The sequence below is a fragment of the Castor canadensis genome, chromosome 10 (genome assembly GCF_047511655.1).
Source record: "Castor canadensis chromosome 10, mCasCan1.hap1v2, whole genome shotgun sequence".
Taxonomy (NCBI): domain Eukaryota; kingdom Metazoa; phylum Chordata; class Mammalia; order Rodentia; family Castoridae; genus Castor; species Castor canadensis.
The window spans coordinates 56,633,200-56,650,873 of NC_133395.1; the positions used below are offsets into that span (position 1 = coordinate 56,633,200).

Genomic DNA, 17,674 nt, shown 5'->3' on the forward strand with positions numbered 1-17,674 from the left:
TCTGGCTATATACTGGTCATTCATTTCATGAGCTATTGATCTTTTAATTTCAAAGGTAATTCAAAGCACAATGCTCTTAAAAGAGAAAAAGCACACATCTATACCTCTTCTTGTATTCCTCAATAGGCTTTAAAAATCAATTTGAGATACTTCTCATTTTTAGGCAACTTCTTTTTTTCCTGGTTAACTGGGACTCTCATGATAAGCAGAAGAAAGAGAAAGAGTGAAATGTGCATGTAATTGAATTCATCTTCACAGATAGTATGTAAGGTGGCTGAGGGCAAAGCCTTCTTCTCTTCTTTACAGAAAAAGGGCAATTGATCTTTAGTATTTTGTAAAACAGAAACTCAAGAAGCTGGAAGACTATGAAAGAAAGAAAGCTGAACAGCATAACCTCCAACTTTTGAAAACTCCAAGAATCTCTCCTCTTGCAACTTGCCATGTTTTAAACGTCCCAGAGAATGAACTATTTCAGTCCTGTATTGAAGACCCCTCACTGGTAATGGGGAGACCCTTTTCCAATGTAAAACTAGTACATCACAGATGAATACATTTTTTACTTGTGGCTTCAGGTAAACTAGTACCAATGCTGAGGCTAACAGCACTCCCATCCCATTCCATGCCACCCCATCCCCTACCCATTTTTTCATCTGGATAGCAGAGGCCAAGAGCAATATAGAGGGTTGAGAAACTTCCATTCCCACCTCTGAGTCTTAAAACAAGAAGGAGATGCTTATGACAGAGACAGGAAAATTTTAGCACTATGAAAAAACTAGAGGATGCTATGCTTAGAGAAGAAACATGCTCTCAGGTGTGCAGCTCAACCTGCGAGTGACCATAAATGTAAATGAGAGACAACAGTGGGAACCAAGAACAGGAAGCAGTTAGCTATGAAAGTGGGAGGCTATTACTAGTGCTAGTCCCTACAAAATGGTCCCATCCAACAAGAACTTATGTTAAGAAATATGTCGAGTCTCCATAATAACCACGTACTTTACACCATTTAGATATGTTCCTTAATCCTTATAATTGGCTTGTGGGATAGATATTATCATCCTTATTTAGAAAATGAAGATCAAATGAATAAATTATTGATATTCAAAGAGGTCTAATTGTCCAACCTCACATCTGAAGAATGGAGCTAATATTTTGAACCCAAATCTGCTCATAATTAGATTTAACAGAAAATGCTTCTTTGGCTTTGTCTTCTATTAATCTAGCTTGGTAACCTAGCTACTAAGAATTAGGACATGAACTTATCCTTAAAGGCTATATAACAGAGTAGATTATCTATATTATTAAACACATCATAGTTGTCCTAATATGGTAACATATATTAACTGCTATTATTCACAATCATACTGGAAAAATTACCTTGGGATATGGTCACTAATTGGAAATTTTGACAATAACTGATAAATTGTATCTCAATTACCAACTAGAAAATATAATAAACCATTAGATAAATTCCTAATTAGATTATATTCTGCTTAGGTATTTCATTCTAAATACTTTCCTCCTTATATTGGCATTTTGGAAGTCAACATAATCAGAAGTACCTAGATCACCAAAGAATCAAGCCCTCCAAGTTATTTGTTGTGGTGAATGCCTCAAATTCAGTAGTATTATTGCTAATCAATTCTCTACTAAAGAATACTTTGATGAGTATAGATGTCTCCAACCTTAGAAACTCACATGATGACAGCCAGTAATTTAATACCAGGTGTTTGAAAAGTTACCAATATCAAAAATTCAAAAGTTGAATGTGTAATGTGCCTATAAAAGAAGTTCTGAAAACGTAAACTTACTATTGATGATGCTCTCTAAATGCTTCTCTTCTCATGTTTTCTTGAAGTCTCTTTTTCTCCTCTAGTTTATTGCTCTGAAATTACAAATACCAAAATGTACTCTATTAAGTAAGATTTAGGTAGAATCATGATATTGAAGTTTTCCAAGTTCTCAAGTCCTTGGGTTCTAGTGGCCCCAGAAATCCCAAGATGGTCTCCCCTCTCAGAACCTATGAATACTACATGGAAAACCAGGAACCCCAAGTTCTTTCCCTAGCTCCCCTCTCCCAGCTGGACTGGTTTAATCACAGAATCAACATTGCACATTTTTATTTTAGTTCAAATGATCAAATGATGGCAAAATTTGGTTTTTTAAGCAGTGTTTTCAAAATGTTCCAATTGGAAACATGAAATTTCCATACCAAGTATGTTAAATGCAAATTATAATAAATGGCTAAATAGTGCATCAAAATTCATATATACACCCATATTCTACTAAAGCATTCAGGAAAAGAATTTCACTAAACTAACCCAACTCTCTTCTGATTTAGTATCAGATACTTAAAGCTGTGGAGAACATATGTCCTTTAAAAAAAATCCACTTGAAAAGAAGAGTTCTTTTTTTTTTTTTAGCTGTTTAGAGAGCCCAGAAAAAAAGGACTGCATATTTGATATTACTGTCACCATGACTCTGGCATATTTAAATCTTATTTAAATTAAAGCAAGTGAAAACATTTGCTTTTTGCTCACCATGACACAAGTGTCATTTCTTAAACTTGCCTAAGAAAAGTAGGTAAAATTCTTAGACAACAAATTTAGTAGGGGGTTGGAAACAAGATCTACAACACAGGAGAAATATGGAGTTAAATGAATACACGAGAGAGCAAGCAGCTGGGTCTAATAAAAAACTGGATTTGCCCAAAGGAGAACCGGTGAAAAAGAATGATAGAAATTATAACTTTTAGGTCAGGCACTTGTGGCTCATGCCTATAATTCTAGCTATCCTGGAGGCAGAGATCAGGAAGACTGTGGTTCAAGGCCAGCCTGGGAAAATAGTTTGGGAGACCCTATCTTAAAAATACACAATACAAAAAAGGTCTGGTGGAGTGGCTTGAGTGGTAGGTCGCTTGCCTAATAAGCATGAGGCCCTGAATTCAAACCCAGTCACTTTTAAACTGTTAAGTTTGGCTCCCTCTTTCAAGGAGAAAAATTTCTTATTGTTCATTTCCATGAAAGTCTTCATTCACCACAATTTTCTCATTTTGACAGGTAAAATGGATGATGATTTTGGTTTAAAAAAAAACTAGGAAAATTTCTAGAGTCAAAGAGAATCAATTGTAAAGCAAGTAATTGAATTATTAACAAAACAGAATTCTAGGAAGAAAACCAACGGAAAATTCTAAGACCAAATAAGCGTGATAGTACTCCTGTATCATGAGCTCATGTAAGTGTTCAATTGTGACAAACTCCCTATATCCCTGGGGCTGGGGTAGGGATGTAGGAGAAGGGAGAGCAATCAAGAGTCAAAGATAGCAAGCAAGTAATATGTATTGATTAAACCTATGTCAGGAATGTTCTTTTGAGAATAATGAGAAAGTCACACAAACATCTAGATTTAAAGGCTGGGCTCCTTTAGTTAGGTCAGCAATTGAGAAAACCAGTTTTAATCTCTTCACAATAGATTCCAACTCACAAAATAGCTGCTATGGTAGCTAAATTTAAGTAATGAAGGTCTGTTTATTCCTCAATAGAAGCCAACAAAGAAGTAATTTTGCAGAATACTAGAGTATTTAAGAAATTGTATTCAGTACCTACCAATGTAGTTACCAATTTTAATATATTAGTCTACATACTTAGTCAGATTTCCTTTCCATTTAACAGTGAGTTAAAGACTTGCACAAATATACTTACACACACATACAAATATAGAATGTAACATATCTAAGAACATGTGACCCAGACAAAGAAGATATGGAATCAGCTCCAGTTCACCATTTCTGACTGGGTGACAAGTCATTTAATATAGCATTTATCCAACACCTATTAGATGTTTGGTTCTGTTGGATGTTGGCAATACAGCTATGAACACAGCAGTGCCTACCTTGGAAATTTTCAGAACCTAGTTCAGGATATGAAAAAGAAAGCAAGAGGGTAGTATGTTAAATCTGCTAGAGAAGAACAGTCTATAAGTAATGTGAAAATAGAAGAAAAATGCAGAAGCTGACTGTCAGGAAATGCTCTCCACAGTTCCACCAACATTTGCTCAGTGACTAAGAAGGGGCAAGCTCCATCCTAGGCAGAGCCAAGAAGCTGAATAACATTCAGAATATGGTTTCTAATCTCAGGTTCATGGCTGAGCTATATGTTGGGAAGACATATTTTTATAGAGAGTGAGCTCAGAGCTTTCTTCGGTTTTAATTAACTTAAATTCATCGGATTTAAGTTACATATATAGAAAACATCTAGGAAGAAATCATGCATATAGTATAATACATTGTTCTTAGATTCGGAAATATGGTCTACCTAAAGATATGATTTTCAGAAATAACCACCACAAGTAGTAGCTAAATCCTTATGTGTGGGGGCTTTCCCCTAAGAATGGGGGCATAGGCAAGAGGTATCAGAAAAGACCTGGTAGAATATCAATAATAGAACAACACGTGGAGAAAAAAAGAGCCATAGGAAACCTGGAGGAGTGGAGCTTAAAGAATACAGTATTTAATAATTAATAAGCTAGAAATTGAAGAGTCTTCACTGGATTTCTCAGTCAAGAACACCAACAGTGATCTTGGCTAGATCTATGCCAGAGGAATACTGGAGACAGAAGAAACCCAACTAAGCCCAGTACAGAGTAAGAAAAGGAGTCAGAGAAGTTAAGTTCCTGAGCCAGTTGAGCAGTGTCAACCTGGGGATCATTTTTTAAAACGCTGACTGATTCAGATGGTTGTGGAAAAGTCAGTACACAGACTGACATTTGGAAATCTTATATTATAGAGAAGACTCACAAGAGTCTTCTCATGCCAATGTCTCATGCCTTTAATCCTAACTGTTAGGGAACCAGAGATTGGGAGGATGAGTTTGAGGTCAGCCTGGGCAAAAAGTTCATGAGACCCTATCTCGTGAAAAAAAAAGCTGGACATGGTGGCATGTAAAGAAGTGTAAAATAGGAGACTGTGGTCCAGGCTGGCCTGGACAAAAAGCGAGACCCTACCTCCAAAATAAACAGATCAAAAAAGGCTGGAGGTGTGGCTCAAGCAGTAGAGCACCTGTCTAGCATGCATGAAACCCTGAGTTCAAATACCAGTATCACCAAAAAATTAATAAGTAAGTTGAATCATGATGCCTGGGATAGAGGCATTGAAAGTGAATGAGAATACAAATTAATTGTTAAAATGAGAGACATATACTGAGAGAGGAAAATCCACAAAAAAATACAAGAAAGTTCCAGGAGAAACGGAGGCCTAACTGATGGAACAGGGAGACCCCTGAGGAGTTGAGAAGGAAAATGAAATGGTGAATGCAGGTGGAAGAAACCATCAGAGCAAACAGGAAAGGCACCATCTTTGTCCTCTTAAGATGTAATTGGGAATTGAAGTAGCAAAAAGTCAGGAAACAGGAAAATAAAAATATCTAAGGCCTGGTGACCTTTATTTCATATTAAGTGGCAGGTGACATGGTGCTACAAATGGAAGGATAAGAAGGCTGTGGAGTGAGAAAGTTCTTGGTAATCGGCTGGGCTTGGGATGGACAGGAAAAATGCTGAGCATTGATCATTGTTACAGGCCCAGCTGAGATGGAAGCCCAGAAATCTGCTGTGGCCAAAAGCAGCCGTGTGTGTTTTTTCTCCAACAATATCATTCACCTAGGTTTAATAAAAATGAAATAATTGAATCATCAAATCCATGCATTTTTTAAAAAGAACAATCCTCTTGGACTGGGGGCGTGGCTCAAGGGGTAGAGCACCTCCCTAGAAGTTCAAAGCCCTGAGTTCAAAACTCAGTACCACCACCAATAATAATAAATAAAAATAATGACAATCCTCTCCATGGTTTCCTTATAAAAGGCTGATAAACTAAAGTCAAGTGAGATAGTGGGAAAGCACTTCTTTGCATTTATAACTAGGTTAGGGCACCTTTACTGAGTGCTCAGCAAGTGTGAGACATTGTACTAAGGGCTTTACAGACATAGTATTCTTAAGCAAGTCATTTAATAAATTAGAGTTCCAATTTCTCTGACTGTTTAACATGGATACAGTAGTAATAACTCACAGGTAGCTGTTCTCATCTGTTTAATCTCAATTCTCATTATTATTTTACCCATTTTACAAGTGAAGCAGGAGGAAGGTGACAGCCTGTACTCTTACTACCACATCTGCATTTCAGACATAGCATTCACATTACAACAGTATGGGATAGAACGAAATCCTACTGCATATCAACAACCCAAGGTTTAATGCCTCCACCAATACATACTCAAAGGAATGGAGAATGTGAGGTAACCATATTTCTTGGAAATACTGGTGTTCCTTGACAATTTTCACAAATGGAAATAACTCCCAGTTTATAATGCAATATTGAAATAACTTCCCCAATGTTAAGTTTTATTCCTAAAATTGCTCTTAAGCCATTAGCCCTTGCTAGTACTTGTTTGCTAGAAATAAGAAAGCAACAAGTATGATTTCCTAAAAATATGGATATTTATGCATCTTTGCATCTAATATGCATAACTTATAGTCTACTGGTTAGTTTTCATGTATACAGGGAAGTAGGAGCTAGCAATGTTTCTTAGTGTCTACATAAAACACTGCAACTTCCAGTGTTCCAAATGACTTTGGCAGTCATAGCTTAGTGGAAAGAAAAATAAAAGGTCTGGATGCCCCCCAAATCTCTTACTGGTTTCTTGTACTTTCTGAGGTTATGATACCCTAAGAGTTTGAGAAAATCAAATGGAAGTGTTTAGAAATGGCATAGCACAGGAAGCTCAAAAAACTAAACTCCCCCAAAATATCAGTGATGCAATGAAGAAATGGGCAAATGAACTGGACAGAGCCTTTTCAAAGGAAGAAATCCAAATGGCTAAAAAAAAAAAAAAAAACATGAAAAAAATGCTTACCATCCCTGGCCATAAAGAAAATGCAAATCAAAACCACACTAAGACTCCACTCTCCTCACTCCTGTTAGAATAGCTATCATCAAGAACACAAACAATAAACATTGGCCATATAATCTAGCAATCCCACTCCTAGGGATATACCCAAAGAAATGTGAGTCAGCTTACAACAAAGGCACCTGCACACCATGTTTATTGCAATGCTATTCACAATAGCTAAGGTATGGAAGCAGCCAAGATGTCCCATTACTGATGAATGGATTAAGAAAATGTGGTATTTATACACAATGGAATTTTACTCAACCACAATGAAGAATGAAACTTTGTCTTTCGCAGGTAAATGGATGGAACTGGAGAATGTCAACTTAAGTGAAGGTAGCCAGGCTCAGAAGGCCAAAGGCCACATGTTATTTCTCATATGTGGAATTACAGACCTAACACAAATGCAGCATACTATGGGATGTGGGTCACACTAAGGGGAGGTTGCACACAGGAAGGACAGGGCAAGGGAAGGAAACTAAAAACTTGAACGTGGTTGAGGTGCTTTCTGTATAGGAATGAACACAGAAATCTTAAACTGGCTGGGGCCACCATGGGAAGGGGACTAGGGAGAAATGAAGATGACAGAAGAGATGAACCAATTGGGGTTGCAATACATATATGCATAGAAACAACACAAAGAAACTCCCTGTGTAGCTATGTTTATCTCAAGCTAGCAAAAATATCATGTTTTTCTTTTTATCTTTTCTCTTTATTATTTTACAAAATCAGAGAACAGGAGGGCAGAACAGGTTCTGGGTGAGGGTGGGTGTTGGCACCAGTGGGAGGAGGAGGTGGTGGGGAAAGGGGGCAGGAGGATAAATATGGTGCAAATAATGTATACACATGTATGTAAATGCAAAAATGATACCTGTTGAAACTATTCCATCAATGAGGGGAAGGGGTAAAGGAGAGCAGTGGAGGGGGTGAATTCAGGTATGATATACTTGATACATTATAAGAACTTTTGTAAATGCTACAATGTACCCCCTCCCAGCACAACAATAAAAGAAAAAAATAAACAAACAATTAGGATTTTTAATTTAAAAAAAGAAAGTACATAGCATTGTATAATAATATTTCAGAATAAGATCAATCCATGAGGTACAAAAGGTCTTCGACATGAAGGTAGAAGGTTTTCATTCTTTAGGTTTGTGAGTATTATAAAACTTTGAAAAAGTAAAGTTATTACTTAATTCATCAATATGGTTATAAGGGGGAATTAAGGTCGAAGTTTATTCACACAGTACTAAATTCAGGTGAAAGGCTTGCTGTGAAGATTTATGAAAACCTATCTACTTATGGACAAGATCTATTGGCAAAGAAAATACTTGCATATGGTACACAGCCCTCATTTTTAATTGCTTTATTTTATTTAGAGGCTCTAATATTTTAGCGTCCCTGATTTATGGATTTCTAGGAAGAGAAACTAATATGTAATTATAAAACTACAAGAGTTGTATTAGTTTCCTATGGTTGCTCTAACAAACTTAGCAGCTTAAACAATACAAATGTATTATCTTGCAAATCTGGAGGTCAGCCATCCAAATAGGTCTCACTGTGCCAAAGTCAAGGTCTCAGGAGGACTGCCTTTCTTCCAGTTGCTCCAGGGGAAATCAGTTTGTCTTTTCCATCCCCTAATAATCTCTCACATTCCTTGGCCACTGGCACCTTCATCTCCACAGCCAACAGTAGGTAGACCGAATCTTTCCCCTGCTGTCATCTTTTTCTCTTCTACTTGCCTCTTCCAACTTTAAGGACCTTGTGATTGTGTTGGGTCCACCTGGCTATCACAGGACACTCCCCATACTGTAGAGTCAGTTGGTTATCACCCTTAATTTCATCTGTGAACTTGATGCCCCTTTGCCAAGTAATATATTCCTAGATTCTAAGATTAAAATTTGAACATCTTTAAGGAGGAGGGGACATTATTCTGCCTACCACATGAATCATAATCTATTTTTAATTAATAAGCATCAGGCATAATATGCCAGGTGCTTCACAAAATCTTTGCCCTCCAAGGCTTGGTTTGGGAATGTGGGTGGCAGGGAAGGGTAAGCAAGTACTCTTTCATTTTAGTGCTAAGCAGCAGGTGCTGACAAGCATTTAATGACCAGTTCTAGGAGAAAGGGAGATTGATCTGTGGCATTGGCTAATTTCTGCAGCATAAATATTCCTACCATACTCAGTTTCAGGCTACCAACATGATATCACATAACTCACAAAGCTTCTGAAAATTTAACAAGCCATTGTCACAAGCCAGAAGAAGTCAGCTCTAGCACAGCACTTAAGGCATATAATATCATCAATGTTCTCTAGCTTGGGGAATGCAAGTTTGAGAAAGCAACCAGTGCTCTCTCCAAAGGTCCCCCTTCACCCTAAGATTAGCTTTCTCTGGACTCCATTGACATGAATAGATGCTAAAGAGCTGGCTGCCTTCTGTTTACTGAAGATCAAAGAACACACACAAGGGCTGGGGGTATGGCTCAAGTGGTAGAGCACCTGCCTAAAAAGCATAATGCCCTGAGTTCAAACTCCAGTACCACCAAAGACAAAGAACACACACAAATACTTATGGAGATTATGCTTACTCGCCCTTTACTGAATGTCACAGACACAGCTGGTGACCCATTAGAATGAGTCTAGAATCCCCTTGTGACCTCTCCTCTGTTCCTCTCTTGAAAAACCTGAAGCACAGGGTAGGGAGAAGAACAAGACCAGAGTCCAAGCAAGATGCTCTTGGGTGGCAATAGCTGCTTGGCTTCTGCTTGGCTCAGACTTCCCAGGCAGCGGTCATTTGCCTGGGAAGGAGGGCAGTGTTTTGCAGACTGGTATCCATGGGTGCATTTGCTGTGCATTTTAAAGAATAAGTGCTCCATAAGCATAGCCATTATCACTTCCCATGGCCATTATCACACTGGCAAGGTAAACTATGTCACTTCTAGATGGCTAATGTCCACTTTTCTATCTGACACAAGTTACTAAATAGGCTTATGTTTAGCAGGAAAAGCCACAGATTTATGTTCTAACAGAAAGGGCTGAGTCCTGGTGATAACTCAGGCCAATCAGCCAGAGAAATCAAGTCTCTGGAAGGATAAGGGTGGGTGGCTCATTCTTCTATAAGACTATTTAAATTAATGCTCCCTGAACTATCATGTGCACAGGAATCACCCAGAGAAGTTGTTAAAGTGTGGATTCTGACTTAGCAGTTTGGAGCTATGCTCAAGATTCTGCACTCCAGCAAATTCTAGGTGATGCTTATGCTGCTCATTCGGGGGATTTTTTTCTTTTTTGGTCCTGGTAACTGATTTGAACTCAAGGTCTTGCACTTGAGTGGCATCCCCAGCCCAAGGGTCACATTTTGTGTGGGAAAAAGCTACAGCTCAAGTCTCTCTCTGTCCCTAATTCTCCAGCAGATTTAGAGTAAGCATTCAGCTGTCATTTTAGCAGAGCCAGTCTGATGAGGTTTCTGTACTCAATGATCACTATAGGTTTAGTGTTGTGTGCAACTTGGAAGGGGAAAAATGCTGCTTGTACTCAATGTATAAACAGAGTTTCAGCCACTAACATATAAGAGTGGTATATGATATTGACTCATGAAGAAATGAGCTATAAATAATCCACAAGCCAGCCAATCATGGGGGTTAAGTGACAACTAATAAATGACTTTCAGGACAAGAGTCTGCAACACAGTAATTCCTCAGGGTCTACGAGGCTCTTAACTAGTTCCCGGCGATGATTTCTGCCACATGAAATGCAGACAGATTGTATAAAGTGAGCACTTCTTCCACAATTATAGACCAAAGCATGAACTTTCCTTTGAAGGGGCAAGTGGGAGAGGAAAAAAGAAATGGATGAAGAACAGAAAAGTTGGGAACAGAAGAGTACAGAGAGTTGGGGACTGGCAGCTTACACCTGTAATCCTAGCTACTCAGAAGGCACAGACCAGGAGGATCGGATCGTGGTTCAAAGCCAGCCCCTGGCAAATAGTTAGAATGATCCTATCTTGAAAATATCCAACACAAAGAAAAGGCTGACAGAGTGGCTCAAGTAGCAAGTGTAAGACCCTGAGTTCAAATCCAAACACCACACACATACACACACAAAAAACACACACACACAGAAAGAGGTAAACAAAAACAAAGTTATTATAAAGTTCTTTTCAGTGAAGGTAAAATAACTGCTCAATTTGAAATTGACAAAATGTTCTCATACTCTGTATATATATCCAGCATTTTATAGCAGTTCTTCAAGTGCAAATTCAGTCTTTTTTTTTTTTTGTGGTACTGGGACTTGAACTCAGGGCCTACACCTTGTGCCATTCCACCAGCCCTTTTCTGTGAAGGGTTTTTCAAGATAGAGTCTCGCAAACTATTTCCCCAGGCTGGCTTTGAACCACGATCCTCCTGATGTCTGCCTCCTGAGTAGCTAGGATTATAGGCGTGAGCCACCCGCGCCTGACTGCAAATCCAGTCTTACCTCTACCCTCAGAGCCTACATCTCTAGAACAAGAGGATGCCTTGGAACTCGGAAGCAGAGGCAACACTTAAGGAATCATTTTACAGGAATAGTTCAGAAGAGGTTGTGTGCCTGACCATGGTCACACAGCATAACAAACACCTTCCAAAGAAGACTAGCCTGCTCCCAGCCTAGAAAAGAATTCTCCAAGGGAGGGGAAGAATTATATTCTCTCATGTGTTCCATAAAAGCCATCAGTTTTTGGCTTCAATGACTAACTGACAAAACATTTATTGCTTGATATCTAGGTTTACATTTTGGCCAAGATTTAATCTTTAAAAGAAAAAAAGAAAGGCAAAAAAAAGGAATTGTGTTCCCTTGAATTGCACCTGTACCAGGTGTCACATGGTGGTCAGCATCATGAGTCAATCCTCTTCCCCAGTCTCCTAACATTTAAAATCCACTTCAGCTTAGGGCTTTGGAGAGAATGGGAGTAGGAGGGAGGGGTAAGGCTAAACCAACTCTCCATTCTTCCTTCTTCTCTAGAAGATGAGCATTTTAAGAGATTTCCCTAAAATGCAGAAATTATATCAAAACTAAAAGCATCACTTTGATGTTTAGAGTAGATTATATCAAGCTAGACTTAGTGGCACATGCCTATAACACCAACACTTGGGAGGTGGAGGTGAGGAACATGAGTTCAAGGCCAACCTGGGATATATAGCAAAATCCTGTCTCAAAAGAAAAAAGAATAGGTCATATCACTAATACTGAAATGCAAATGCAAGCTTTCTCTTTTATAGGTAAGCAGGCATGTTTACCTATATTATGCTCACCCTGGAAAATCCAACAGCTGGAGATAAATATGACAGGGTGCCACTAGCTGCCATTGTTACTAACTGGTAACCTCTAACTTTGCCTTCAGGCCAAATATTCAGTTAATACTTGAATTGAGACAGTGCGGTGACTCAGAACCCGAGCTCTGAGGCCAGTTTGCTGGGATGTGAATCTTAGTCCTTCTAATTACTTGGGGAAGTTATCATCCCTCTCTGTGTCACTTCCTCCTTAGCAAAATTAGGTAGTACCTACCTCAACACATCACAGTGAGGATTAAATAATATGGACAATGTCTACAAGAGAACCTGACATAACCCTCAGTAAACATTAGCTAATCACCCTCTCCACCTTCGTACCTTCTCTCTCTGAATTGCCTTCATTTTTTGGAGCTCAGCTTCTTCAGCTTCCTTCTTGATTCTTAAAGATTCTTCTCTCTTTAGCTAAATTGTATTGAGATTACAGAGGACAAAAAAGTTACCAATTTTCCACCTGAACTTCTAGAACACAAAATTATGATGAAAGGCAAATTACAGTATTGTTTGTGCTATACCTCACCATGATTATAGGTTGCTACTTCAAGCTACTCAGATCGCAGACAATGGCCAGGCTATGTCTCCTGCCTGTGAAATTGCTATGTTCTTCTTTTTTTGTGTATATGTGTAGATCTCTCTTACCCTCCCTCTCTCTCTCTCCCTGTGTAGGGTGTATGTTTGTGTGTGTGTGTGTGTGTGTGTGTGTGTGTGTGTGTGGGTGGGTAGGTAGGTAGAAAGAACAGATAATTTTTCCTCATTATAAAACTCACAGTAGTCATTATTTTTTTTTTAAATCACTGGATATCTTAAGCTTTTTTGTGCTACTTCTATGATTGGCATGGGATAAAAGCAATTCTTGGAATCAAAACATTCAAAACATAGTAGACTTAAAGGATAGGTAATACATAATTAAACTAGAAAGCAATTACCTTAATCAAAGGTCATGCCAATAAATATATGACTTGGATAAAAATTCTAGATATTTATCTTCACCTCTTACTTCCTGACTTTTTTTTATTTTGAGAGCTATGTTTTGCAACTGGTGTAAAGGTTTTATACTTTTGGTAAAGGTACTGTGTTATTTCATGGTTACTTGAAAGTACGGGTACTCAAATTCTTTGCCAGAATTAAACTAGAAGAGATGGATTCTGACCTTTTTCTGGTATTTAGATTGCATCAGTTGGAGTTGTTGTTTCTGTCTTACTTCAGACTCCAATTGGTTTCCACCTATAGGGGAAAAGATGTCAGCCATTAAGGACTAATTAATACATGGTTAGTCTATAGACTGAGTTTCTTTAACATTTTCTTCCCACTGGAAATAACTGGTTATCTTAAGACCTTAGAGAACGGTAATTTCTTTAAAAGTAATTTTTTTTTTAAAGAGAGAAACAGAGTAAAAAGATGTGGCCATGCTTTTAAAAGGACAATAGCACTACAGATTTTTGACCAGGAGGTGTTAAAGTTTTACTTAGATTGAAATCATAACTGAAAAGTCATGCTAAGTCATAAGAAATACTGTCAGTCTTAGAAATTCTAGAACATTCTTCCTGCTTGACTATGACTGCTATTCACCACAGAAAGATAAAGACCATTGATGCTTCAAGTGCTTTTCTTGAAGTTCTTTTCTTCTTCTACCTCTATTGCCCTATGTTTAAGCAGGGAACCTCAGGAAACCCTCCAAGGCTCTCGTCTCTACAGAAGTATGTACTCTTTGTAACCCAGTCTTTTATATATGGGAATATTCTAGCTAGTAACTATCAGTCAATACTATTTATTATCCTTTCTTTAGGTATTCAAGAGAAAAACGAGGAGATAAGATTATTTGCTTGCTTTCTCTTAAAAAAAATCTGGAGCCAGATATCTTCATAGCTTGGCACTCATCTAAGAATTGTTACTGAGGGATTGCTCAGTATTTATGCAAGCTTGGTGTTCATATTAGAAAGATTCCTTTGAAATAATTCTCTGGTGCCTTGGTCACTAGAAGCACCAGATCCCTGAAATATTCACTATCACAGAAGATGCATTAAAACAATTTGCATCCACTCTAATTTTTATTACTGATCTCATAAAGACATTGTAGGAGTTTTCTTCTAAGCTCCAAAAGATTTACAAGTCCTATTAGGTTTGGGCATCTTTTGTGAGAGATGAGAAAGACACAGCAAGGAATACTGACGCTTTTATCTATTGTTATAGCTACTTTCAGTATCTCCTACAATTCCAGTATTTTAAGTGATAGAGAAATAGGGGAGGAGTTGAGAGAAGAAATGGAAAGGCCAAATGTTTAAGTATTTGTAGGTTTTGTTCAAAATTCATCTCAAAGCTTAACACATTTTAGAATTTTTTCTACTCCCCCAACCCCTCCCCTACCACATCCTGACCATTTCTACAGACTTCATAAAAAGGAAAGTTAAAAATGAGAATCTTGTTTATTTTCTGCTAAGGATGAAAGACAATGATCCAAGTTCCAAAGTGAAGTGCCTGACCCCCCAAAAAGATCTGCATGGAAGAACTAAAAACTAGTTCAGAGAATCTTTACTAGGAACTACTTTCAAGCTATCAAAGAGGTCAAAGGGAGGTTAAAATCACAGGAAGTATGTCTTTCTGAATTCTATCTCCTCTATGTTTATGTTTGAGGAAGGAAAATTCTTCGCACCAAGATAAGCAAGAAAGAAAATCACCTGAAGACCTCAACCTGCACCCCTAGAAGTGTAGGAGATGCCTAGAAAAGTCAAAGCCAAAAGGCACAAGATTGTTGTCAGTTGGCTACTTAAATGGGTACTCAGTTCGAGGTGGCTGAATTGCAAATGATCTGTCTTCCAGAGTTTGAGGGGAGAAAGATGCATTAGTGTTGCCTGGACTTCCCAGTCGGATCTCATGAGAGAGGATGAGAGAGTACCAATCTAAAGCCATCTTAGAGGGATGCATCTATGGGGACCTACAGAACAATGAGCCCTACAAAGAATCTGCCAAGAGCCAACACGAGGTCTAGAGCTGCCAACAGGAGAGAATATCACCTCTACCAAGGAAATCGGTAGGAAATGGAGAACTCAAAGAACTCCAAGATGGAGAATGAGCAGTCAGCATGCACTCAGGCTCAGTGCATGACCCCTCTTACCTCCCCTTCCCTTTGACCCTGGAGGAGTCAGATCTGGGAACAGCAGTCTGTAGAGGAAAGTCCAGCCACACCCCCTCTCCCTTGCTAGCTTCTACCCAGAAACAGCCTGAGTTGGAGCTGGGAGCAGCATTACTCTCCATTAGCAACCAGTTTTCACCAGGAGCAAGGACCGAAGACTACTTACTGAAGTGAGACTGTATTATGTCTCGGATTGTCTAGAAAGACAGAAAAAGATTTAATTTCTCACCATATCCAAAGAACATGGGAAAGACTAGCTCCACACAGCAGGTTTGAGGGGAGTGGTTAGGAAAGGCTGTTTTTGATTATGCCCCTCAAGTCTGGCTTATTCAGCATTAAGGTGACACTTGAGCTTAACCCTTTTTGTGGAATATGCATTAAATGATTTCCAAATGAGCCAATTCTTCTTGCATCCTAGAAAAAACTACTTCCCTACAGCTATCATGACAGTAAGTGGTCCTGACTCAAGACATGCTTTGAGCTGTGAGATCTGTGTCCAGCTCTTTAAGTTCTCAGCTGCAGGTGGTTAAGAAAAGAGAAGGAAGGAGGTGAATGGTTTCAATTAGATGGTACCCTCTCCAGTGTCAAACACTGTAGACATGGCCTAGACAATTCATCACACTAGCAGCACCTGCTTCAGCAGCCCAAAGGTCTCTATCCCTAGAATAAAACCCCAGGTGACATTTGTCCACCACTGAGTCCCCTTCTCACTCTCATCTTGCTTTTGGAATTGACTCTCCCTTAATTTTCTTCTCATTAGCATTTAACTGCATGATTAATATGCTGTGATCACTTTTCCTCTCATCCTGACTAGCACAACAGTAGGGTATATGCAGTGCCCCAGGTAAGATTTCTTCAGAGTTGATCATCTAAGAGGCTCTGAATGATTTGGCAATTAAGCCATCACTTTATTCCCACATAACTGTGGCATGATACATTTTCTACTTGCTGAAAACCAGAAACAACGTATACCTGCACACTTAAATGTTTTGATGTCAAACACATTCCATCCTAAGCAGTATGACCGAACAACCTCTAACATACAAAGACAGACATATGCAGGTGCCAGCAGAATCTGTGGGTGGCCCTGCTACCTGGTTTGCTGCTTACCCAGTTGCCTTGGCACCAGGTGAATGGGTTTTGCTCTATTCTGCTGCTTCCATTTCTCCAGGTTTGCCAGCTCTTCCTCAGCAACTAAGCCAGGTGAGAAATTGCAAATCATCAATTATTAGAATTGAGAAAGAAAACTGGCCATTTCAAAGCATAAGATGCAACATCAGACAGCTAGCTATATGCTAGCATGAATGGATAAGATATGTAGGAAAAGAAGGCAGCCCTAACTCCTGGAGTCAGCCTGGGCCCACTCCTGTGACACTTTCTCTCCAAGTGTCTGCACAGAGGGTACAAATTTGAAAAACCTGAGCTCCTGCCAAAACAAAGGAGAATAGTTTTTCTCTCCAATTCTGGCATTCTTAGAACCTACATCAAGTTGATCTTTAAGCTTTCTTATAGCAAATGCAAAACTAGAATATTCATGTGTCAATAGCAAATTCTAATGCCTATATATTAAATGTTTCCCAAACTCACTACAACTAGGCAGAGCCTGCTTGCTCCCTGCAGAGGAGTTGGGGGGAGCAGGTTTCATTGCCCAAATAGTCACTCTTCATGACAGCAGGGGGCATCAGGGAGATATTAGTTCTGTTCCTCCAGTTTATGCCCTTAGTCTGCACACTAGACCAATGTTTTAAATGTTCGTTTATGAAGATTTTTTTTAATTAGATAAATAAAAATTGTGAAACATCTCAAAATTCAGACAACAATAAGACTTGGACTCCTGTTAAGTATTTAAATCAAAAGCTTCTAAGGTGTCAGAACCTTTGGAATTCTGTTAACTACTGCGTGTAGTTCCCATAGTCATTGCAGAGCTATGATTGTCAATCTGTACTGACTCATTGTTCCATCCAGAGGCTACTTGTCTCCTGGGAACCTTTCAGATACCTGATTTCCTATTATGTCCTTATCCCACCATTAATTAAAAATTAAATTTCCTACCAATGATCTAATAAAGGATAACATAGATTTCAGTACTGGCCCCACTGCTTGGACTGAACACGTCTCAAAGCTTCCTTGTAAATTTTAAATTTTAGCTCTCCTTGTAACCCTGGAAGATGTTATAACAACACTAAAAGGTGGCATTTATATTTGCTATACTTCAATTCAACATGTGACACACTAAGTATAAAATAAGATGCTATCCCTGCCAAGGAAGTTATAATCTA

The 17,674-nt window shown here is 38.7% G+C and overlaps 1 protein-coding gene across 1 annotated transcript in view; it reads right to left on the reverse strand.

The window, feature by feature from the left end:
- Epsti1 (epithelial stromal interaction 1) overlaps positions 1-17,674 on the reverse strand; it is an 89,474-nt gene that overhangs the window by 56,841 nt on the left and 14,959 nt on the right. Inside the window, exons 3-6 of the mRNA XM_074043323.1 lie at positions 16,506-16,589; positions 13,416-13,489; positions 12,587-12,670; positions 1,809-1,882 (exon numbers count right to left, since the gene is read on the reverse strand). Coding sequence (XP_073899424.1) covers positions 1,809-1,882; positions 12,587-12,670; positions 13,416-13,489; positions 16,506-16,589 — 316 coding nt within the window. The remainder of the gene's footprint in view (positions 1-1,808; positions 1,883-12,586; positions 12,671-13,415; positions 13,490-16,505; positions 16,590-17,674) is intronic.